The sequence below is a fragment of the Bos taurus genome, chromosome 25 (assembly GCF_002263795.3).
Source record: "Bos taurus isolate L1 Dominette 01449 registration number 42190680 breed Hereford chromosome 25, ARS-UCD2.0, whole genome shotgun sequence".
In the NCBI taxonomy this organism is placed as follows: domain Eukaryota; kingdom Metazoa; phylum Chordata; class Mammalia; order Artiodactyla; family Bovidae; genus Bos; species Bos taurus.
In genome coordinates, this window is record NC_037352.1 from 16443874 (window position 1) to 16468709 (window position 24836).

The 24836-nt window shown below is 38.1% G+C and overlaps 1 protein-coding gene across 3 annotated transcripts in view; it reads right to left on the reverse strand.

Annotated features, from left to right (window-relative positions):
* Positions 1-557: 557 nt before the first annotated feature.
* The window catches only part of SMG1 (SMG1 nonsense mediated mRNA decay associated PI3K related kinase), a 98995-nt gene continuing 74716 nt past the window's right edge, over positions 558-24836 (reverse strand). For 2 of the 3 annotated variants that reach the window (XM_005224744.5, XM_005224745.5), the window contains 21 exons: positions 24225-24363; positions 24033-24142; positions 23691-23909; positions 22803-22993; positions 21933-22105; positions 21518-21797; positions 20521-20793; positions 20054-20288; positions 19665-19891; positions 16972-17122; positions 16679-16868; positions 16030-16499; positions 13499-13636; positions 12081-12233; positions 11185-11364; positions 10174-10401; positions 9208-9419; positions 8942-9048; positions 7374-7553; positions 7180-7286; positions 558-5147 (listed from right to left, as the gene is read on the reverse strand). In XM_005224744.5, the coding sequence (XP_005224801.1) occupies positions 5070-5147; positions 7180-7286; positions 7374-7553; positions 8942-9048; positions 9208-9419; positions 10174-10401; positions 11185-11364; positions 12081-12233; positions 13499-13636; positions 16030-16499; positions 16679-16868; positions 16972-17122; positions 19665-19891; positions 20054-20288; positions 20521-20793; positions 21518-21797; positions 21933-22105; positions 22803-22993; positions 23691-23909; positions 24033-24142; positions 24225-24363 (4041 nt within the window). In that variant the 3' untranslated portion in view covers positions 558-5069. The remainder of the gene's footprint in view (positions 5148-7179; positions 7287-7373; positions 7554-8941; positions 9049-9207; positions 9420-10173; positions 10402-11184; positions 11365-12080; positions 12234-13498; positions 13637-16029; positions 16500-16678; positions 16869-16971; positions 17123-19664; positions 19892-20053; positions 20289-20520; positions 20794-21517; positions 21798-21932; positions 22106-22802; positions 22994-23690; positions 23910-24032; positions 24143-24224; positions 24364-24836) is intronic. The other variant, NM_001205915.1, reaches the window with a different exon arrangement.

The following is a 24836-nucleotide window of genomic DNA, read 5'->3' on the forward strand; positions in this document are numbered from 1 at the left end:
TTCCCAGACTTATTTACAACTTAACAGCCTAAGGCACTGAAATAAGGTCCTTAACTAAATTTCCAATTGCCCTATTAAAAATCCCAGCCCGCCCTTGGTGTAGCTTCCTTTGGAGTTTTGGGTTGGTTGTGGTTTTTTTTTTTTTTTTTTTGGTACTACAAAGGCAGGATGTGAACTTTTGAAATATATCAGATGACTGAACAGATCCTCCTACAGAATCTGGCAGCAACAAATGCAATCTGATTTCCAGATATTCAAACAAGCTGGATATTGTTTTCCCTCAGAGCTTTTGCACACCACACACCAGGAAATATGTCAATAATAATCTACAGAAGTTTTTAAAGATATACAAAACGAAGCTTAATAAATTGTGCCTTAATACTAAGAACTCTGAAGTAAAATTTCCACTTCTATTCAAAAATATTAGAACATGTAAAATAAATTTTTTTAGAATCAACTTTTTAAACTTTTGGAGGTATTAATGCTTTAAAAAAGCTATCCATACTCCAAAACTAAGTTTTCCGGAAACTACTTCAACAAATTCAGAGCTTAAATGCTACGTCTTTTAAGACTTTATTTTCTGAAAAACAGATATTTCATACAATCTTTGCCATGTTAATGCAGATATGCACAAGGTAGGCCATGTACTTTTGTTTTCCAAAAGATGCATTATGAGCATTTTCAGGAAGCTGGTGTGATTTATTCAACTTTTAATCTTAAATACAATCACAAAATTATATCCATCAGGAGGCATTGCAACCTTTTGTACAGAGAAGCCACTTTTATTTATACAGTGTTACTAAGAACAAGGAAGATTCAGTTCAACTCAATTTGCTCTTATATAATAAGGGTAAAGTAAATTAACAAGTGAAGTATGGTGTTGCCACTGACATTACAGGTGGAAATACAAGGAAAATTTAAACCAGAAAATAAAAGAACTTTAAACAGGAGCTGAAACTTGGACTGTCAAGGAAAAAAAAAAGCCTGTTTTGAAAGACATACATTCTGCAAGTCTGCATTTCAGAACATTCAGTTAAATTTACCATCTTCCAAAGTCAAGCTAATTTTATGACATTTTTACAATAGCACAACAAACAGCTTTTTCCCTAGTAAGCCCAAATTCCCATGGAAAGCAAGAGGCTAAATGGTTCATGTTGTACAACTAACCACTGAACCTATAAAGCTTCTCTCAATTGCAGTTCATTTGCCCTTTTGTAAAAAAGAGATGGTGATATTGTTACCCAGGCCTTAAAAAAAAGCAGGAAAAGTGCAACAAACCCTTCTGGGTTCATAATACAGTGGATTTTCTTCCTCAGTGTTTGGAAAATTTATAATGCTAGTTTTTCCCCATAGGAGGAATCTTTCTAATACAACCCAAATAGTGAAAAAAATCTGCCTTCTTTAAGCGATCCTTTAATTAACATAGTCTACCTCCTAGAGTTAAGAGGGGAAAAGTCCTAGCTCTAAATTACTGGCATTTACAAGCTCAAGATACAGAATGGAAGGGCACTGGTTTTCATATATATCTGGTTTTATGTAAAACAAAGGTACCTTCAATGTGCTAACAGAAAAACATTCATTGATTTTTTTATGTATATGAACAAAAGCTAACAAGCTAATTGTAGGTGCCTTCTTTAATAGGAAAAGAACTGGGAGAAAAGAAGAACCAGCTCCTTTGATTTTAGTACTGCCAAAACAAGTAAGCCCCCAGAGTAATTACAAATATGTAGAGGAAAATAGGCCAGGAAGACTTTTCAATTCAAAGTACTGCCTATATCACAACAGATTTAAAAGGACCTAAGATTGCACATCAACTCTAATATTTGGCTGTACTTGCATTGCCCTGCTTGGAATTTTTTAATGGCTCTTTCCTTAAATTTCACACATCAGAACAACCACAATTAAAAACAAAAACAATGCAGATAACACCAAACATTGGACATTAAGAACACTACATACGACAGAATAGAGGCAAGTGTTAAGGGCAGTAGTGATGGAAGTTTTTCTTTGTATTACAAACCCTCAACCCTGAACCTGGGGTTTGGGCTCTAAAAGAGCAATTTAGGGGAGCAGATCAAGAGCTTATCAGTTCTCACACAGAAACGTCACATATCTCAAACAACTCACAAGTGTCAGGCACAGAAGAATAATCATCTAACAAACTATGTGAAGAACTCATGACCAGAAATAAAGAGATACTGCAAGACACATCAAAGAAACAGAGTAAAAGAGAAATACAGACAGCTCCATAGACTACTAAGCCTCCACAGCTTTATAGAGAAATCAACTAAAATTCAGGCAATTCTAGAAAATTATAGACAGCAAAACACTTATGATAAACTTCCGTTTCCAAGGGTACTTCAAATTGTAGAAGTAAGTTATTCTGTACCCCTGAATCTTAAGAAGGGTGGGGGGAGCACGAGAGTGTGAGAGTACAGAAGTCGGATGGGGAGGAAGAGGGAGAAGGAAGGTGGGAGAGGGGATGGGGGACAGGAGGAGGGAGGGTGGAGCAGACCCCTGGTTTGCCACAGGTATTTCTGTATTATCAAAAATGCATGACTTCATAACCATAGCACTCTGAACTTCACATTTTAAAAGATAATCACCAAAATACAGACCTGTCTTCTGAATCTGCTGTATGACCAAAGCCTTTTACTCCTGATTAAATCTCTTAACTGTTGAGTTCTCTTGTAAACAGTTCAAAATGACAAGGCTACTTGTCAAATGACTTCCCCAGAAGCAGCCAGAGTACAGACTGAGGTCTTATTGTCCAGAATGCAGCAAAGAGCAAGCTTTGAAGTCATCAATCATACCTGCCCTACAACCAAATATGTATATGTCACACTATTCTCTGAGGGATCATTTTAAAATAAAAGTGATGGATAATTTAGCAGAGGCACATGTTTTTTTATGTAAAGCTGTTTTGTTTTTGCTAGGATAAGGTGCCAGGTACCTCTGAAGCCTGAAATTCACAGGCAATAAAATTCACCTATTTCATTTTTCTTCTTTACCAACAAAAAGGCAATTTCTGATTACTGTCTATAAGGATAAACTAGTGTGAACTGGTTTTATCATTGTAATAAAAGTTTTTCCTTGTGACAAAGAATGTTGTTGAAAGACTAATCTTGAAACAGCAGAGGTAATCAAGTGATGAGTGCAACAGCCTCTGGGAAATAAAGCAGTGTGCAAAACACAGTATGGCATTATTATTCAGTTAGGTTGTTTTGATTGTGAAAATAAGGTTCAAAATGAATGAAGAAAGTAAAATTTGATGCACTAGTTTCCTTAACTTGCCATTAGACACATGGGTACTCAAAAATATCACCTTTCTTATAATACCTGTCAAAGTATTAAAAGAGCACTGATACTGAAATGCATTCTCCCATGAGTATTTAAGGATTACAGATTAATGTGGCAATCAGAATACAGCAAAGGCCAGAACTATGTGAAATTTTTCCTTAATTTCTTTCAAGTTTGTCTGTGAAGACTGGCAACTAGAAAGTGATCATAGCCCTAATCTCTAAATTGCAGGGAAAATGTACTCGATCAAGATTTTAATCCTCTTCTACTCTGTGTTGATACGTGATTTTAGGAATCCTATTCTAGTCTGGATTTTTATTTTGGATCAACAGTTGAGTTTACACAGTACTGAAATGCAATGCTAAATTTAAGGAAACCTTGATCATGAATTCACTACTGAACTATTAAAACTGTGCAAAAATTAAAGTACTTCACACACTAATAATGGAACTTAATAAAAGATGTTGGTTCTTACTTTTTGCTGATGTTTCATGTATATGTCCTAAAAGGCCAGGTAAACTAAAGCACTTTTAATTTACACCTTGTAAACTGTATAAATTAAAAGTATCAAATGAGAAAACTGAATTAAAAAAACATTTCACTCTACCTCCACCAGAACATCACTTTATTGTTAATCTGCCATCAACAATGTAAAACTCTTAATAGGTACTCTATCCTGGTTTTTAAAAAGGTAAAAGATTACATTGGATTAGCTACTTTCTATGAAGATACTACAGCAATCACAGAAGAGGGAAATTTGAATGACCTCCCAAAAATGTACACTATAAGCAAAGGGGAGTGTACATTAAATCAAATGTCTGTTAGATTCATTACTTTTGAATGCACAGTGACAATTCTGGAAACTGTACATGATAGAATCACAGAAATGACTTAAATAACCAGAATTACATTTTGTATGTGATCATCAGACCTTTAAACAATCCTTGCATTTTCCGTGTTATCAGTGGTTTTGGAAAATTTTCTGTTTATCACTCCAAATATAAGTTAACAGCATCGAGATGAAGTATATGAAATATAAGGATTGAAATAAAAGTGAATGCGAAAGATGGCTAATCTACTAGATCAGGTAAAGGGGGAAATGGGCAGATGGAGAGGGATGGGGAGGACGACGATGGGGTGGGTTTTTTTCCCTTCATTTCAGAAGTAAGTTCTTCCAATGTAGTGTATCTGTTACATAGCTCTCCTTCTTCAGTCCATTTCTGAAATTCATATCTCATAGCCTTTTTTTGTACTTACTGGTCAACCCGACCAGTACTGTTGCTAAGCAACAAGTGTTATGCAAGAATCTGAATGCATCAAATCTTCCTTGGCTGTGATTTCTTCGCGGCCCCAGTTTCCTCTTGTTTCTGAGCTGGGTTTTTTTCCTGGATTGTACACACGGGGTCAGGTGGAATGGAGTTCCAAATCACTGTGCTCCGCGGCATCCCGATCTCTTTCTGCAGCTAACCTCCTGACACGTCTGCAGCTGTTCTGTGGCAGAAAGACAATCTCCGTGTTCAGGCGGTGAGCTTGCTTGCTTTCTTTCACCCTTGACCCTGGGGTTGCAGGCCATGGTGTTGGGCGTATCCCTGAGTGCAGCTGTCCTGCAGGATTCACTTCCCTAGCGCACCGAGATTTCCTAGGTTTCCTCAGAGTAAGCCCCCAGTTGCATCACCACCGACTGTGGTGTGGCTTTGGATGCCTGAGGCTGAGTTGATTCTGGTGGATGTCTGACCTCGCTTAACCAGACTCATCTACTGTCTTGCCATTCATACCCAGGCTGTCCAACCTTCATACAGCTGAGCCAAGTTATCTAGATTAGTTGCTTCCTTAATGACATAGTCAACCTGTAAAAATGGGCAGGACAGAATTTAAAGCCATTTAAAACTTGAAACAGCATGATTCATATCTGAATTACATGAACTGTTTAAGTTTCTAATCACCCAAATTAATTACCCAAAGATGTGCAGTTGTCATGGTGGGAAGAAGTTAAATAATCTGAGCTTCCCTCCTAATTCTGTAACTTACAAATGTGTGCCTTGGGAAAGTCACAATCCCCTTTGAGCCTTACAAATCCTTAGATGGAGAGAGAGTGCCACTGACCTCACAGGTGTTCTTGGGATTAAACATGTGAATTCACTGGACAAATGCTTAGGTGAATTGAAAAGTGCCCAGAAGATTCTGGAACAGTTTCATACTCAGCAAACATCTGCTGATTCTGACTCAGTTAAATATTCTTTTACAGTAAGAGATATGATCATTTCTCTATCCAGAGCATCCATCAGGGTCCAATTATATAGTAAATGCTCACTCTATGGCTGCTGAATTATAACTTACAACAGTTCTTTGTGTGCAAAGAACTCTATACTTTCCCTACTCCTGTGAGCCACTTAACATTTTTTTATATAAAACTTAACTATCAGAATAAAAAGCACAATAGCTAAGCATCCTTCAAAAAAATATGGACAGAGACCTAAGATGTAGTCATGAAAACACACAACCCATTAACCTACCAGAAAATTTCTGAAGCAAAGATACCCCTAGACCCAGAACACTGTCCAGGATTTTTGACAAATTTGACACACCCTCTCTAAAGAATGACTCTTAACCAAGAAGAGCTTAAGCTCAGATCCAATATAGAGATCTAACAGTGTTTAAAATTTTTTAAAAAATTGCTGATGTGAATTGTGGATGCCAAGCCATTAGAAAATAGGGTATTCACAAGTCTCAGATTTTTACCCTACCCCACAGAAGAAAAAGCAAATGTGTAATGGAGAATTCAGGAGAACATTACCCTTGACTAAGTGCTCTAACTTAATAACAAAGATGGCACAAACAGACACACATTCAATGATGTAAAATTCTAAGAACACATCCCTGGCAAAGTAGTCTTGCCAAAAATGCTATGATATAAGGAAAATATCAGACAAATATAAACTGAGGCACATTCTTCAAACCAAGTGGTCTGGACACATCAAAAATTTAAATGTCATAAAAGAAAAGGCTCAGGAACTGTTCTAGACATTAAAAGGAAATTAAAACTGGAACAAGTATATAAACTTCAGGATAAGCTTTGACTAAATTCTGTATGGGTGAGGGTGGCTAAGTAAAAAAGGATATCTGAAGATAACTGGAGAAACCTAAATATGGACTCAATGGTGGATAGCAGTCAACGTTAACACCAGTGTTAAGTTTTCTGAAGCTGATAATTTTATAATTGTATCGTAGCTATATATCATGGCTATATATTATTACAATGTTTTGTTTGGGAGACAAAGTACTTAGGGCAAGAAGTGTTACACAGAAAGATTAGGCAAATATAAGAATATTAATAACTGATTTGCCAATTCTAGGCAAGGAATATGTAATACATGAGCATTCCTATAACATTTCTGAAGTTTGAAACTTTTCAAAATAAACAGCTGTGGGCAAAAGAATTCATTCCTGAATTTATATATACAATTTTAATAATAATGATAAAATTTCAGAGTAATAACTTCAGACCAACTGACACCCAGGAACACTTTACAGATTATTTATAGATACTACTGACACCGAAAGTGTCACCCTCATATCATTAGAAACCTTCACATAGCTCTCTCTAACACGCAAACTAACAGTCTTCTGTTGGAAGAGAAAGGGTCAAGCAACACCTCAAATTTTGGTTAAAAGAGGACTGGGTTGAAAGGAAAGTGTTAACAGGCTAGAGTTAGAGTTGACAATCTAGGAGCTGTGTTATTCAAAATCTTCTGAGGCCTGAAAATAGATTTAAATTCCTTATTTCTCGATATGCCACGGAAGATGGGGATGATGGAATCTTTAAACCTATACTGCTTCAGCAGCATTAAAATATGTAGCTCAAGTTTAAAAGATGGTCACCTGTTCAGCAACTGACATCCTCCTATTCGGATCAACATCTCGGCCCTCTAGCTTGGCTTTCACTCTCTTCCACACACTCACCGCATACGAGTTTCTCTCCTGCACAGCTGTGAAGCAATGGAGACATGTATAAGTCAAGCCACCACTGAGTATTAATATTTAATATTTAAGGTGTCCTTATTTTAACTAATTACCTTTTCCAGTCTTAGGGTCTCTGATGGCCTTTTTAGGACTACAAGCAACACTCTTGCCAGTTCCCGGAACGGTGCTCGGTGGGGTATCTGCTGATGTAGCTAGGTTTTTCTGAATCAGCTTTCTAGCGTTCTGTGACATGACATCAGGCTGAGTCTTCTGGCCAGTGTTGCTTCGGACTGCTACAGAGAGCAAGTTGGTAGCTCAATGTACAGGTAAACAGCAAACAGGCAAGCAGGGCAGTTCTGTTTCAATCATCAACTGCAAATGGACAAGCCCTGATACTAGATGTGACATTACAACCTTAAAGTCCTTATCCCTTAAAATGAAAGCTCTTCACCTAAAAAGACAGTTTAAACAGCTGCTGAGTCGCTTCAGTTGTGTCCGACTCTGTGTGACCCCACAGACGGCAGCCCACCAGGCTCCTCTGTCCCTGGGATTCTCCAGGCAAGAACACTGGAGTGGGTTGCCATTTCCTTCTCCAATGCGTGAAAGTGAAGTCCCTTAGTCGTGTCTGACTCTTAGCAACCCCATGGATTGCAGCCCACCAGGCTCCTCCATCCATGGGATTTTCCAGGCAAGAGTACTGGAGTGGGGTGCCATTGCCTTCTCCCATTTAAACAGCTAGATGTGGCAAAAGGCGAGGAAAGTTACATTCACAGAATGATACATTTGCATACATGTGTGCATGCACACAGAGAAGTCAACAAATACACAGTGGTTTTGTCTCTAGTTGGAAAGCAACTACAGATTTTTCTATTAATTAATTTTCCGTATTTCCCTAACAGACATGTATTTTGTAATCATAGACAGTATTTAAACACACAGTATTTTTTCTCTAATCTCTAACATAAATACTTTTAAAATTAAGGCAAAATCTGTTCAGTTTGAAATATGACAAGAAATTAGGGAAACCCTTTATTTACTTAGATAATTAATGTTTTATGGGAGTCTAGTTGATTTACAATGTTGTGTTAGTTTCTGCTGTACAGCAACGTGAATCAGTTACACCACTCTTCTTTAGGTTCTGTTCCCATATAGGTCATTACACAGTGCTGAACAGAGGTCCCTGTGCTATACAGTAGGTTCTTGTTATCTATTTTATGTACAGTAGTGTGTATATGTTAACCCCAATCTCCCAATTTACCCCCTCCTTGGTAACTATAAGTTTGTTTTACATCTGTGACATAATTTGTTTTTCTAAATAGGTTTATTAGGGAAAACCTTTAAAAAGATGATGACTATAAACATGTTTGTTGTTGTTTATTTTCTAAGTCCTGTCTGACTCTTTTGCGACCCCACAGTCTAAAGCCTGTCAGAGGCCTCTGTCCATGGGATTTCCCAGGCAAGAATATTGGAGTGCACTGCCATTCCCTTCTCCAAGGGATCTTCCTGACCCAGGGATAGAACCCATGTCTCCTGCTTCTCCTGCATTGGCAGGTGGATTCCTTACCGCCTGAGCCACCAGGGAAGCCCAATAAACATATTAGATGCTCTTTAACATCTTAGCATGTATGTGTAGATTATCAACAGGTCAAGATACAGGTTTTTCTGAATACAGGAGTCTTACCTGCAGCAAAGGATGGTTGATAAGTAGCAGACGATGTTGGACTCGAACATTCATTTGTTGCATCGGTCACTAATGGTGATGCAAAACTCACTAAATTATTATACACACTGAAATACAAAATAAAATGACTCATTTATGAAATGCTTCAGCAAATAGCTATTTGTAAGTACGAACAAAACTGAAAAAAATATTTAATTAAATATACAAAACTTACTTTACCACATGTTTTGCTTACATTTTAAATTCAGGCCTGAAAGCATTCTTACCTCTGACTTTGCGTTTTCAGTTCTTTCAAGGTGGGAGTTATTTCCTGGAGCATTTCAACATGTTCTTGACTTCGAACCTGACCCATGGCTTGGACTAATGTAAACAGCACTGTCTGAATGTTGTCTTGCCATGATTTATATTCACCCAAGAACTGCCTAACACTGTTCTCATAGGGAACATCTTCACCATCTGCCAGAGCAGCTTCTTCATCCTAGAATCAACATGTTAATGATTAAGAAAAATGGTATTTGTTTTAGTATTACTCTTCAGACTAATAAGTGGCTTTTTAGTATCAATGTATTTAATCTGCTTATTACAATTTATTAATAACTTCTTTTCAATAGGAATCTTGTTTCCAGCACAAATAAAAACTCCAACTAAAAAGAAATCCAGGGACTTCCCTGGCAGTCCAGTGGTTAGGACTCCATGCTTCCACTGCAGGGGGGGACATGGGTTTGATCCCTGGTTGAGGTCCCACAAGCCATATGATACAACCAAAAACAAAAAAACTCAAAAAGTAAATGATCTACTGTTTTGTGATAATAAAGCCTTTTCTGAGGACTGTTTCCTTACTATCTAGATTCTATACAATACTGGAGAGAAGAGGCAATATTTCATTTATTTTGGAAGCAAACTATATGATTTGAGTTGAGAGCCAGAAGAGAAGTTAGAAATCTAAATACTCTGTGAGACTAAGTTCAAGTTTCAGCTCTTCTATAAGTTATGTGACTTTGTATAAATCAGTTTCTCTAAGCCCCAGTTTCTCTGTGTACAGAATCAGAATACTATTTACTACCTGCTTAAAAAAAAAACAACAGTTGACAGCTGATGAAAACACAAATAAACTCAGTGACAAACCAGAAATATGACCCTGGAGAAATTAGGTTTTTTTCTCATGAATAAAACTCTCTTGTAATTTTATAAAAGGGGGGCGAGTAATTATGTGTCAATGGTATTAATCTTACCTTGGCCATTGCTTTCAGGAGATGTTTGACATCTCCAAGCTGCCGGTTATGGCCAGTGAGCACAGTCTTTATATTATCAACCAGATTCTGAATTGTTTCACAGACTGTTTCTATTTGTTGCTCTTTCTCTGTCTGAATTGCTCTCTGAGTAGACATATCCTGGGTCAGTTGTTTGTGTGCTGACAAAAGCCACTCAGAGCTGCCAATAGGATGTTCAAGAGTCGTGTCCTAAAGAGAATAAGGGTTTGTTTGAGTTTAAGAATCAGCCAGAAAAATATAAGATTCTTTTCCTCAACATCATATCAAAAGATAATCGTAACTCAAGTTGATACAAAGAACCTTAGTTGCTGAGTCATGAATTAATTCACTAGAAAAGTGTTTTCTTAAAAATTTAAATAAATTTTTAGAAATACTTGATAATTTAAACAATCTACAAAATACAAACTAAGATTTTTACTTTTCTGCCTAATTATACAGGGAACAAACGCTTAAAGTTTAAAACCTAAGAAAATATATTTGGAGTAACAAACATGACACACAGCTAGGACCCCAGGCACTGTAAGTAACTCTTTAAAATAAAACCAGGGCGTCCTAATACATAGTGTAAAGCCTTCCCACAAAGTAGAAATGCTGAATTTATTAACTTGATATTCCAGCATTCGTCCTCCACTAGCCCTCTGTCTGCTATCCTACTTTCCAAAGTGCATCTGAGTCATTTGCTACACTTTATCTCTCTCCTTCCCTAGGAACCCCTACAGTGATTCTACTTATAGCTCTACTTATAGCTCTGAGAGTTCTTTTCACTTTTTCATTTCATTCACTGTATTATTGGTATAAATAAGTTCCTTTGGGGATAAAAGAAAGATTTAGTCATCCTTGAATTCTTCACAATATCTCATATACAGTACATGCTCAATAAATGTAGACTAGTGAATATATTGATTTTGAGAGCATATAGTTGGGTCTTATTTAAATTACCAAATCTATTCACTCCCAAGAATCAAGACTTACCACCCTCTGTAATAAACGAAGCTCTAACTCAGAGACTGAACTGTTAAACTGCGATGCAAATGAACACATTTGCTGACACCGTTTGATTAGTTCAAATAATGCAGCATCCAGGTTTAAGGCTTCTGCAGTTCTAGTTCGTAAACTTTCAAAATGAATGATATTGCTGCAGAGGAAAGTGACCTGTGAAGAGGAAAAAGAGTGGAACCATCACAATGAGGAAAAAAAATTGCAATTAATGAAAGAAAAATAATACTACCTATTCATTTCCAGAATTTAGGACCAGGTCCTGAAAATGTATGAATGTATGACTCTCAGACCCACTTCTTATAAAAGCTGTAAATAAATTAACACTTTTAGGTTGATGCTGTCAAGTCTGAGAAGGCCAAAAAGCACCTAAGTAAAGTTAGGTAAACACATCTTCTGTATGATTCTTTTTTAACACAGAAATTTTACTCCATAAAAAAACTGTTATCATATTCAGCTTAAATTTGTTTGTGCTATATCTAAATTCCAATCTGAAATGCTCCCCCCTTCTGCTTCTACTCCTACATAATTTTACCATTTAGATCAGAAAACACTAACTGCTTATTTGACAATATTAAGGACATCTTTCAAGGTACAGTAATAGTATTATGATTATGTTACTAACTAGTTCTCATCTTATATATACATATTGAAATATTTACAGATAAAATGATATAATATTTGAGATTACCATTAAATTTAGGGTAGGGAGTATACAGAAAATAAAGTAGGACTTAAGTTGACAATTATTAAATTCTGGTAATGGATATATGGGATATGGGAATCATATTAGTTCAATGTTGTGCCTGATTATATAATGAGTTACATTATCCTGTAACTGAAAATAAGATGGCACACACAGGTGCCCATACCTGACTTGCTCTTTGGCTCTCCTTAAGGACAAGATTTCTTCTTTCAGCTATTGTTGCTTCAAAATCCTGTAGTACAGGTGCCAGTGCAGGGTTGGCACCACCTGCCCATTTGAGTCGCTGTTCAATACTTGCTTCAAGTGCTGCCAGTTTCTCCTATAAAAGCCAGCAGAATCTCAGTGAATAGGACTCCACTTCCTATCTGTTGAGCATTTTATATGAATAAGAGAGATTCAAAAGAAATAGGATGGCATAAGTAACTTAGAAAACATCTTTAACAAACTGTCACCTTTTGGAATTAATTTTGACTTCATATAGAGTATTTAAGACTAAACATATCTGAGAAGGCAAGGACTGGCTTTCAGTTTATTCTGCAGAAAGAAGTTTCATTTTCATTTCTAAATAGTCTTTAAAAAAAAACAAAACCCTGTCATACCAAATTCCCACTGCACTATATATGCTATCTATGAGAAAGTCCATTTATATCTTTGATTGTAAAAGATGAAAATCAGATTCCCACAAATGGAAACATTCATGAATAATGGTAAAAAATCCAGCCAGATTATCACAATACAAAGGTTTTACATAACAAAGTTGCTTCATTATGTACTCAACATTTCAAGTGGCGGAGTTCCCATTCATACTTTTCGCCCCCCACCCGCTCACACACAGACACCTCTAGAATCAGAAAGGGCATGAGTTCAATCTCTAAAGTGAAAACTAGGACTAATATGCTGTAGAGAAAAGGTATTTCAATCTTCAAAGAAGTGAGCTCAAGAAAAGTTCTATTAAAAATTTAAAAAATATTATTACAGTGATTGTAATTATACTAATATTAAACTATAAAAACAGAAAAATGTCAGTTACTACTGAATATATAAGAATACCAGAGATGTATATAAAACCATCATCAAGACCAGTTTCTCTTGTTGAAAAAAAGGTGAGATTAAATATTTTGCTGATGTGACCCAAAAATAGTCAAAAATGATGGTTTAGAAAAATGTTCTGCTGCTTTGGATATCACAAAATTCCATTAACTACACAATAGAAGGAAGATAGAACTAAACTTCATGGATATTAATAATATGCCAAACTTTCAGAAAACAAATTTGGTATTCAAGTTTTTACCATTACCAACGTTAATGTATAATGGCACAGTAATAGCCATTAAAAATTCTTAAATAGTTCATTAAAAATTTGAAATATTTAGTATGTCTGTATTCTTGGTTCAAAATATACTGCTAAGATTCAGTTACTTTGGAAGATAAGAAAAAAAAGACACAAATTAAAAATAAAAGTGAAAAAGGTATTAAAGTTCCTGTGACTTAAAAGCCAAGGACAGACTGAACAGAGCACTTCACCACAGTAGAGATCATTTCTAAAAGTAAGATGTGCCAGGAGGAGGAAATGACAAAACGTACCTGAACTGTTGCAATTGAAGTTTCAATCTGGCTCAGAGTATGGAGTTTCTTTTTCATGCTGGTTAATATGGCAGAACGAGGGGGAGGTGTGACAGACATGGCTTGTGGTCTATTGATAAGGAGATCTTCATGCTGCCACTGTTCAAAGAAAAAGAAATGTAATAAAGTAAGCAGGGGAAAAAACCAAGAGAGGAGAGTGACATTAGGGGAAGGACTGGGGGAGGTGGTAAAAAGTCCAGGTGCAGCAGGGCAGGGTGCGCAGGGAAGAGTGACAGAAACACAGTAAAAGCATTAACCAGATGGAAAATGTCCTGAGGTAGAGAATGGCTGATAAATTTCTTGGATCACGGATATGCAGTATTTAAACAGCAATACTGAAGGCATTTCCTAGTAAAAGTAAAAGTTTCCTACACAATCCCCCGAAAATAATCTCCAGTTCAGAGGCTGGAACAAGCACAGTAGGTAGAAGAGTTGCCCAGCATGGGAGCTAAGCAAGTAACTGAGAGAGACAATGGCAGCAGTCAGAGGAGGAGGAATTCTCCAGTGAACCTACAAGTGGCAGAATAACAGAAAGGTGCAGGCAATGCTGACAGGGGATCAAGCCATCTTACGCGTGCATCCTGTACACTGTACGGTGGCCCCAGAAGGCCAAGGGACTTGGCTGAAATTTTAAAGTTATATATTGTGCTAGCTTACAATATGTTCAGATGAACAAAACTGGAAGGACTTTTATAATATTTTCCATGTAGTTGTCAACTTTTTCAATGAATAAACTCTAAAATGTATTAAATAAACCTTTCAACATTATTTTTTTGAAGTAAAATAAATGCCAAGAAAAGCCCAACATGGGGCTTTCCCTGGTGGTCTAGTGGTTAAGAATCCACTTTGCAATGCAAGGGACACTGGTCTGGGAAGATCCCACACGCTGTGGAGCAACTAAGCCTGTGCGCCACAAGTACTGAGCCTGTGCACCATAGTTACTGAAGCCTGTGTGCCTAGAGCCTGTACTCTGCAACAAGGGAAGCCACCGCAATGAGAAGCCTGTGCACCACAAATGGAGAGCAGTCCCTGCTCTTCACAACTAGCGTACAGCCAACAAAGACCCAAAACAGCCAATAAATAAAAGATTTTTTAAAATAGATGTTATTAAAAAAAAAAAATCCCAATGTGCTAGATGGACTGCTAACCTATAATAAATGTAACTTCAGAATCTGAATAAATTACTTTTCTTAACTTATGACCTAAGAAACCAGCAAATTGATAAAACTGCAAAGAGAAAAATACACTGGTTCCATGTCCCACCAACTCACTCTTGGGAAGTGGCTTCAATATAAATGATACAAAGTAAACAACGTTTGGGCCAAACCAGAACCCCTGATACTACAGCCCCAGTGCTACTCCATGAGTCCACCTGTCTGAAGCTACTGACAATATACTGAAGTAAAGAAATAAGAAAAAAATCTATAATTTATACTGTGCTTATTATCTTACACAGATCACCATTTTTTTTTTCTTTTTTTAAAAAAGTGTTTTTGGCAGTGCTGGGTCTTTGCTGCTGTGCGGGCTTTTTCTAGCTGCTCAGAGTGGGGCTACTCTTGTTGCAGTGCGTGGGCTTCTCGCTGCAGTGGCTTCCCTTGTTGCAGAGCACAGGTTCCAGTGCACGCAAGCTTCAGAAGTTGCAGCACATGGGCTCAGTAGTTGTGGCGCACAGTAGGTAGTTGCTCAGTAGTTAGTTACTCCAAGGCATGTGGGATCTTCCCAGACCAGGGATCAAATCTGTGTTCCCTGCATTAGCAGGCGGATACTTATCCGCTGTGTCACCAGGGAAGTCCCAGATCATCATTTTTAATCCACACAGTCATCAACCTTTAAGAGAGTACTGTCCCCATTCTACAGGTAAGGAAATCAGATCTTAAGGGAGGTTAAAGGTAAGTTCATATACCCAAATCCAAATCTATCTCACTCCCAAAGCCTGTACTGCCCCGAAACAAAGAAGGACAAAAACAGGCTTCTTAAAAACAGTTCCCAAATGATGACAGGATGTATGTAGAGAGCTTAGAGATTCAGGGAAACAGATGTCACTTTGGAAATAATTGAGTTAGGCAGTACACAAGGAATATATACACCTAACAAATAAATTTAATTGTTAGAAATTACATATACAGGGTGGGGCACAGGGAGGCTCAATAGGGAGGGGATATATGTATATGCACAGTTAATTCACTCTGTTGTACAGCAGAAATGAACACAACGTTGTAAAGCAATTATACTCCAATTAAAAGAACAAGAAATTACATTTACAAATAATATTTAATGATAACACTAACCATAAAACACTGATGGAAACTAATTAAAAGGACACAAACTATAAACATAAAATGATCACAACTCTGTAACCGAGAAATGTTACAGCAATGTTAAAGCTGTGTTTGTTCCGGGTTGGCACAATTTGGCAAGTTTAAAATGTTCTCCTCTTTATATTGTTCTACAGCAATCTCCCGGCTTACCCCGTTATGAAGGGAAATACTTACCTGAAACATGGCGATGTGCAGCTGGACACGCTGCAGGCTTGTCTTGCAGGAGGCGATGCTGGTCTCCAGCCTGCGCACCAAGTCGTGCTTCTTCCAGGCAGTGTCGTAGGAGCTCGCCAGCACAGTCGCCCTGTTCATGACCAGCTGAGAGAACTTCCCGATCTGGATGTTGTGCTCCACCGCCTTCTTACACAGATCGTCAACAGAAACTTTGCTTTCAGCACCAAAATCCTTCGCCTCCACCTGCGCAATGATGTCTACCCCTAGAGCACTGATGAAGCTGCACAGTGTGAGGCCCAGGGCTTGGTTCGGGAGTCCAATCAGGAGCTGCCGCACAAAGTCAGCTGTGAATGCCTTTATTGGTTTGGCCATCTGGTCTTCACTGAAACAAGAGTTTCTAAAAAGGGTTTTCACATTGACAATCTGTACAGGCCCATTTACAGTATTCTGATCTTCAAGTGAACTTGATCCTAAAAAAGGAAATTTTTCTTTAAGTATTTCATACAATACTAAAATAAGGTGATAATGCTAACTTAAGAATTTGAAGACTTCCGTGAACTTAAGATTTTAATTTACAGTTAAATTAAGCCTACTCTATCCCATTTCCCTCCAAAGTACAACTAAATCCGGCTTAAGTGTGAAATATTACCTGACAAAGTTTTAGAAAAGGTACCACAGAGCCGAAAGAACTCCTTAATTGTCTGTAGTCGTTTTAGAAAGAAGATCTCTTCCAGCACCTGTCGGTGATTATCATCATCAAAAAAATTGACCTGAGTGCTCCTGGCTTCCCGTATTATGTCAATCTTTCGCCAAGCTATAGGAATTTCCATCTTATTTAGCTATGTAAATGAAAGAAAAGAAAGTTCACTTCTCCACTCTTCAAACACGGAGCAACTACTTTACTACACTTGCGTTATTCATCAAACCAGGTCAATTATTTACCTTTTCAACCAATAAGCCAAAAGCAGTCTCAACTTGGGCAAACATGCCATCAAATGCTACCAAAAGCATCTGGCCAGCTGACATTTTTGGTGTTTCATCAACTGAACCATTTCTTGGTTGGATTAATTCACCATACTGAGCATGAAGCATTCTAGAGGAAAAGAAAAAGGAGTTAAAACCATTCCTAAACAGTAATATATTTGGGGGGAAACGTTAAGAACAACAAGTCTTACAGCTAGTATGCAGAGTCTAGGAAAAAGTCTTTTTATGAAGGAAGGAGTGTTATTAGCCATTCTTCATGTGATTAAATTTTATGCAAACTGAAGTTATGACAATTTAAAAAGAACTATACAAAATATTACAGTATCTCTTTATATACAGAACGTAAGATAATCTACACTTCCAATATTAAAAAAAAAAATCAAGAGGCACACAATTCTAAAGCTGGTGGACCCAGCAAAAGTTGTCAAGTATCTTCACACTACTGTCACATGACAGAGTCAGCTACAGACAATGAATGGAAATAGCTATCCTTTTTCACATGCTGAGTTTTGAATAATGCATAGTTTGAAGGTAGGTCTTGAGAAATTTGCCCTCACATTATAATTAACTGAAGACTTGCATTGTGTTTATGTATCCAAGTATCATGTTAAACATTTTATGTAAGTTTAGGCTATCAGAGAAATTTATAATGGAAAAAGAGCTATATGATGGTATAAAATTTTCATTTAAATTACCAAAAAGTTTCTCTAACACAAGATACAAACAGGCTGTAGCAGAATCAAACATGAAGTCTGTCACCCAGTGCATACATGAAGTAAACATTCCTCCATTTGAGAGTAAAGGGAATCTAGATTAGACATCAAGGGAAAGTAAGGGCTGAACTTTTGTGACAAAGAAAAGTGTACAGACTTAGCATCTAACTTTTAAAATAATGCTAGGAACTTTATGATAAAGCTCCTGCACAAATAATCTCATTATTTAGCTGGCAAATGTTTATGCTATACTAATTACAGTTGTTTTTTAAATTTTATGATAAAACTAAAAGAAACATGAGAAAATAGGAAAAATTTGAATGCAGGATAAAAGAAAACATCAAGGAGTTGTTACCCTTTCTTATGAAATAAGGGCCTCTTAAGAAAGTAAGTCTACATTTTAGATATACATTTCTCCTGCAGTTTTTTTTTTCTAATTTTATTTTATTTTTAAACTTTACATAATTGTATTAGTTTTGCCAAATATCAAAATGAATCCGCCTTGCAGTTTAAGAATGAAAAGGTATTTGATTCAAAGTAACCAGAGAAGTACAATTTAAACAAGATTAACCAGAAGCAAAAAAAAAAGCGGGGGATGAGGGAGGCAGGATTAATCACAGTGTAGATAATTACTGAAGGTGGTAAAATGGGAGTTCATTATACTGTTCTCTCTGCTTTCTTATATCTTGTAATTTTCCCATGGGAGGAAGTATTGGGTCAATTCATTGCTACTCTCTCAATTATATTTTCTGACAGTAACTGGACAGAATGCCAAAGAAAGGGGTCCTGAATCACAAGGCACAAAGGGGCTTAGGGTTTAGCTTTAGGTACACTGCATGGCTGAAGAAACTGTTCAAGCTCTACATGTTTCAAAGTCAAACTGTTTTCCTAGATTTAAGAGTTGAGAAATACAAAGTTCAATACCTAAAACAAACTTATAAAACTTAAGCTAACAAGTGTTCACTTGAAGTGACATGTATACTCCATTAGCAAACTAAACTGGCTCAGATGCTCCCATTGAATTCCAAGTGCTGGCTTAAAAAATACCACATTCCACTTTGTGTGTGAGCACAAGTATGGTAAAAACTACAGCCCTTAAAGAATACGTATGTGTATGTAATAAAACCACACACACACACACGCGCGCGCGCGCACACACATGTAACTGGTAAAACCTGAGTAATCTCTGTGGACTGTACCAAAGTCAACTTCATGGTGTTGCTACTGTACCACAGGTATGCAAGATGCTACAATGAAGGAGGGATGAAGGCTACATAAGACATCCCTGAGCAATGTTTTTTTTTAAAAAAATACAACTTCCTATGAATCTGTAATTATTTCCAAATAAAAGGGGTTTTTTTGCTTTGGGGGGGGGTGGGGACGGGAAATGTTGTTTTGATTTTGTTTGTTTCAGCCATGCCATACGGCTTGCAGAATCTACCAGGGACTGAAACTGCACCCTTTCCAAGTGCAGAATCCTAACCACTGCATCACCAAGGAATTCCCCCAAATGAAAGTTTTTTTAAAAAGATACTACTGAGGCTTCCCTAGTGGCTCAGTGATAAGGAATCCACCTGCTAATAAAGGAGATACGGGTTGCATGCCTGATCTGTGAAGATTCCACACGCCTTGGAGCAACTACGCCCGTGTACCACAACTATTGAGCCTGTGCTCCAGAGCCCAGGAACTGCAACTGCTGAGCCTACAAGCCACGACTACGGAAGCCCATGTGCCCTAGAGCCCAGGAGCCACAGCAAGGGAAGCCACCGCAATGAAAAGCTGGAGCCACTGCAGCTGCACAACAGCCCCTGCTCCCACAACTAGAGAAAGCCTGAGCAGCAATGAAGACCCAGCATGGCCCAAGATAGATAAAACTTAAAATGTATCTGGCTTCCCAACTCTTTCACAAGAAAACAGCACAGCTTAGCATTCACTTGCCTGGCAACATCGATGTAATGAGCATGTGTTTCTTCCTCAAGTCCCATAGCTGCATTTCTTAAATAGGCTTGAAGAGATTCAACTAGAGTCTGCAGAGGAACACCATCAGTTGTCTGCTCAATAAGACTGTCCAGCTCATGAAGCATATTTTCTAACGTGTATTCTCCTTTCATTAAACATCTCAGTGCTTCTGGAAATATGATTTGCCGGAAATTTGAATTTAATTCCTGTAAATATGTAAGAAACCTATTTTAATGCTCCCTGAGTTTAGATAAAGCAACATTAAAGATTGAGGAAGTCAAACTGCTTTTCAGAACCAGAGATGAAAAATACAACGCTCAACATTTAAAACAAACTTACAAAATTTAAGCTAATTTAGAAGTGCTCACCTGAAGTGAGGTGTATACACCATTAGCCAAATGAACGGCCTCAGATGCTTCCATGGGGTTAGGAATGTCTAAGTCTTGTGGCACTAAATGACACTGCTTCAGTAACTGAACCAGACATGTGACATTTCCGCTCATACTGCAGAGTTCCTCCAAGAACCAGGCTCCATCCCGAGAAGTCAGATCAACCAGCTGCTCTCCAGCACTCGACGCTGCACCTTCCATCATTAGGTTACGCCTGAATGAGATAAATATTTGTACAGTGAAACTGACTTAGTGGAACCCACACAAATAGGATACCTCAAAATCTGGGAGAAAAAAAAAATAAAGCAGTCTTACACTGGGCAAGACTAACAGAAAGTACAAGGATACCTTAATTTTGGGATTAAACAAAAAACACATGAACTCTCAATAAGCACTAATGTTTGCAGGACAACGAAACAGTCTCAATGATATGTCAGCTGACTCACCTTGTGAGAGTACAAAGGGCAGAAATAATAACACTTGCTAGACTCAAAGATCCTTCCTCTCCATTCTCGTGAAGGAAAACTTTGATACAACGTTCAATTTCTTTCAACTGATCTTCACAAACCGGTACAGTGACAGCTTCCTGTTTCAAGCGTTCCACCTGTCTGATAAGTCGGCTGTTGATGTCGGCTGCGTACCGCTGCAGGGTCATCTCAGTGGCCGTGATGAACTGACACACTGTTGGGGGTGGCTGGGGCGCATACTGCATTTCATATCTTTAAAAAAGAGAAAGAGGTGCTTGAAAAGAAAGTTCACACCTTACAAAATACTAAAAAAGACAAGATGGACTACTGTATTTGATACAGAGCAGAAATCATTATTTCCATTTACAGAGAAGGTTTCAAGAGCAAAAGTAACTTCTAAAAATGATTTGAGTAACAGAAACAGTGTGAATTCAGCTCTCTTTACCTGATCACATCACTCTTAGATACATTTTATCTAAGAGTGAGATACATTTTAACTAATTACAGAAAACACTGTCTTATAAAGGAAAACAAGAGTTTGCTGCTGCTGCTAAGTCTCTTCAGTCATGTCCGACTCTGTGCGACCCCATAGACAGCAGCCCACCAGGCTCCCCCGTCCCTGGGATTCTCCAGGCAAGAACACTAGAGTGGGTTGCCATTTCCTTCTCCAATGCATGAAAGTGAAAAGTGAAAGTGAAGTCGCTCAGTCATGTCTCTTAGCGACTCCATGGACTGCAGCCTACCAGGCTCCTCCGTCCATGGGATTTTCCAGGCAAGAGTACTGGAGTGAGGTGCCATTGCCTTCTCCAAAACAGGAGTTTAAACCCTCTTAAAACCACAAGAAAGTGACTCCATTCAAATTCCATCTATCAATCATTTCTTTCAGAAAATGAAATACTATGCAATTGAAAATATGAACACAACTTTGCTTCCAGTCCCAATGAGAAGTAAAGAAAATCGAGAGTGATCAACTTACTTCCTGTAAAGTTCCTGACAGCGTTCTACTGTGGTATTACAGATGAGCTCTTCCATCCAGGTCTTCCACTGCTCAATTCGATGTTTCTGAAATATGGCCTTTGGATACTGCAGAGCAACAGTTGCGTAGTGATGCAGCTGCTCCAGACAGCCTCGCAGCACCGAGCGCCTCTGCTGCAGGAGGGCACCAACCTCCCCTTCTAGCTGCTCACACTGGCTAATCAAGTGGGCCTGGCCAGCATTCTGCAGAAAGGCTGTTGCCGGCACGTAGCTGGGAGGACCTTTTGGTAAAAGATAATTATCCATTACAGTGAAGCCGTTTCAAATCAGCAGTCATTGAAAGGAGTACAAACCAGAACTCCACACAAAAACACATAACAACAAAACTCACATGCTCACATGTACATCTAACATACCAAGGTCCATCTGTGTGCTTATCTCCTGAAGCAAACTGGCCAGCTGTGTAGCTTCCAAATTATTGAACGCAGCCTGATAGTGTGTTATCCACTGTTCAAATTCATTCAGCTTCACCTGGATTGCTTCCTGAACAGCTCTCTGCTGAGTCTGTAGTTGAGTGTGTTCAGAATACCTAATGGAAGGAAAAAATTTTAATTGACTGCTGGGAATTTTCATCACTCTAAAAGTACATTTTGCTCATACTTGGACTGCCTGGTAAGCTCCTTTTTAATCTTGAGGACACCACTCAAATGTCCTTTTCTCCTCTGGTTTTTTTCCTGAGGCTATAGTCCCCTAACTATACTCGCAACATTTTAAACAAAATTCTACCACATTTACCAGAGTTATTTGAAGTGTGGAAGACTGAGATCAAAAGATCTCTGTAATCTCAGCATCTCCTGCAGTGTCTGGCACTTGCACATTTAACCACCCTTCACTGAGCCAGGCACCCACTCTATGTGAGGTTCACTCACTTAGATCAAAGCTCAGAAAAACTTGGCCATGTGGACAAAACCCATCATACAAATGAATAAGGATTCAGACATAAACTGCAGAGGAAAAAACCAAAATCCCAGGTTTTCTGAATCCAAGTTCACGGTTCTAACCACTATGTCCACCATCTCCCACAGTAACTCAAATGTCTAAATACAATGAAGCTGAAAATTTAAATGAATTCTATTAATACTTCAAAACTGCAGTTCTTGCGAGAGCTTTGATTATTCATGTGAGTTGCTGCAACAATTCTAATTCAAGTTGATAATGTTCACACAAATAAAAAGTTCTCCTTAATGGAATAAAGATAAATTAAGAGTTCAACACTTGTTTTAAACCTGTGTTGCAGAGTATGAGAAGGATGATCCACTCCTTCAGCTCCTTCTAGAAACTCAATTTCTTCCAGCAGTTTGCCCTGCAGTTTCTCCACATCTGTTAGTTGCTCTTGCAAGCTCAGGTATTCATCTAAGCTGCTGTCCAGCTTGGGAAGTACAACCAGCATCTCATCTCTGTTTTTAAACCAGTTCACCTGTAAAAAGACATAATTAGGAAGATTCTTATAAGGCTGACTGTGAGGTATGAGGATGTATGCCAAAAGGATCATGTTAGAAGGATGTTCTGCACATGCTATTATACTTAAATCTCAACAAAGCCAGTGTGGATCACCCTCATTTTTATAAAGATAACTAATGCAATCAATTCACATGGCCATAAATGAAGACTCAATTCCACAATACACAATAACATGCAGTTACCACCATGCCACATAAAGCAAGATCAGCACCACTGGCTACCATGGAGGAGAAGACTATCCAATCAAAACCAAGGAGACAATCCAGTTAAAGAACACTTAAAATAGTCACTGGCAAACACATTCAGTCTACTAAAAAAGGTATATTTTTCAAATCATTAACCCACCTCCCACGTGGGAGTGTGACTGTGTCTTTTCATGTGAGCATTTCTTAGCAAACGATCACAGCAAACTGCCATACTTTGTGACCATTTCAATATTATACATGACAGTCTTTTTTTTTATGGACCTGTTAACCTTTTTCTTTTTTTGGTGGCATTACACAGCTTGCAGGATCTTAGCTGCCTGAGGAGGGCTGGAACCCAGGCCCTGGCAGTGAAAGCACCAGGTCCTAACCACTGGACCACCAAGGAATTCCCTGGTCTTGTTAACTATTAACAAAAAAGGGACAATGACTTCTTATTACTGGCCTCACCTTAATTTCAGCTACTCTCGAAGAAAAAAGGCTGCGAGTAATCTCTCGTTCCATCTCTCTCTTGCTCTGCTTGCTCTCAGCCTGCTGGCCCCCTCCACCATAGACCGCACCAGCAAACCCAGCCTCGCCCCCAGCTGTCCAGTCCACCAGGGGGTCATATACAAAGGCCTCCAGCAGCGTCAGCAGAGTCTCTCTGCCACGCCGCATAATGTGTAGAACCTGTTTTCAGAAAACTTTTAATTAAGTTTTGCCACAAGCTTCCTCATTAAAATGTAGTTTTTCATTCCAAAGGACTTGTTAATGTAACAGGTACACTAAGAGGTATAAGAGAAAACCACATACCTGCTCACATGAAAGCCTAAAAACACCTTCTACTCCAGTTACACCCAGTGCTGTTTCAATGTTCTGTGTCATTCGAAAAGGTACTTTCTCAGGAACTCTAAGGCTTTTACCTTGAAAAGACAAATCATTATATTTTTGTCCTTTCACCAAAATATATTCGACCCTTATATAAAAAGTCCACTTTAATTTTACCTTTTTCAAAGCAAACATTGTAATCTATGTGAACAACCTCTCCAGTCGTCATATCTATGAGAACATTATCCAGATGTCTATCTCCAAGGCCAATTATGTATCCGACCATAGACATGACTGCAGTAGATCTGGCATAAGACTAAAGAAGAGGGGGTGGGGGGAGCAAGTTAGGCATTATTAGCAAATTTCCTTCCAACACGGTCTTTATCCTCTAAAATTTACAAGCCTCCACAGTCCTACTCCCTTATTTCTGAATAAATAGCTGGCACTCTTCAGGGATGCTGCATGTGATCACAGACTATAGTGAGCAGCAGCATACAACACTGAGGTCCTTGTTGTTCTACTTAATCATCAACAGAATGCATGACTTAAAAAAACAACTATTCTTCAGTCTCTCTAGTTTTTCCCTTTCTAAAGTTTTTATTCCACTTTTCATTTCATCCATAATCCCCTTCATTCTGCCTTCATACAGTCATGGCCATGCCTCATAAAAATAAATGTAATATAAGATTCAAATGCAGGTCTCAAACTACCAATTCTAGAGGGGCAGCAGGAAGAGGGTGAACAAGACAAGACACGACGCAGGCAAAGAATAATACTGATGACCAAGCC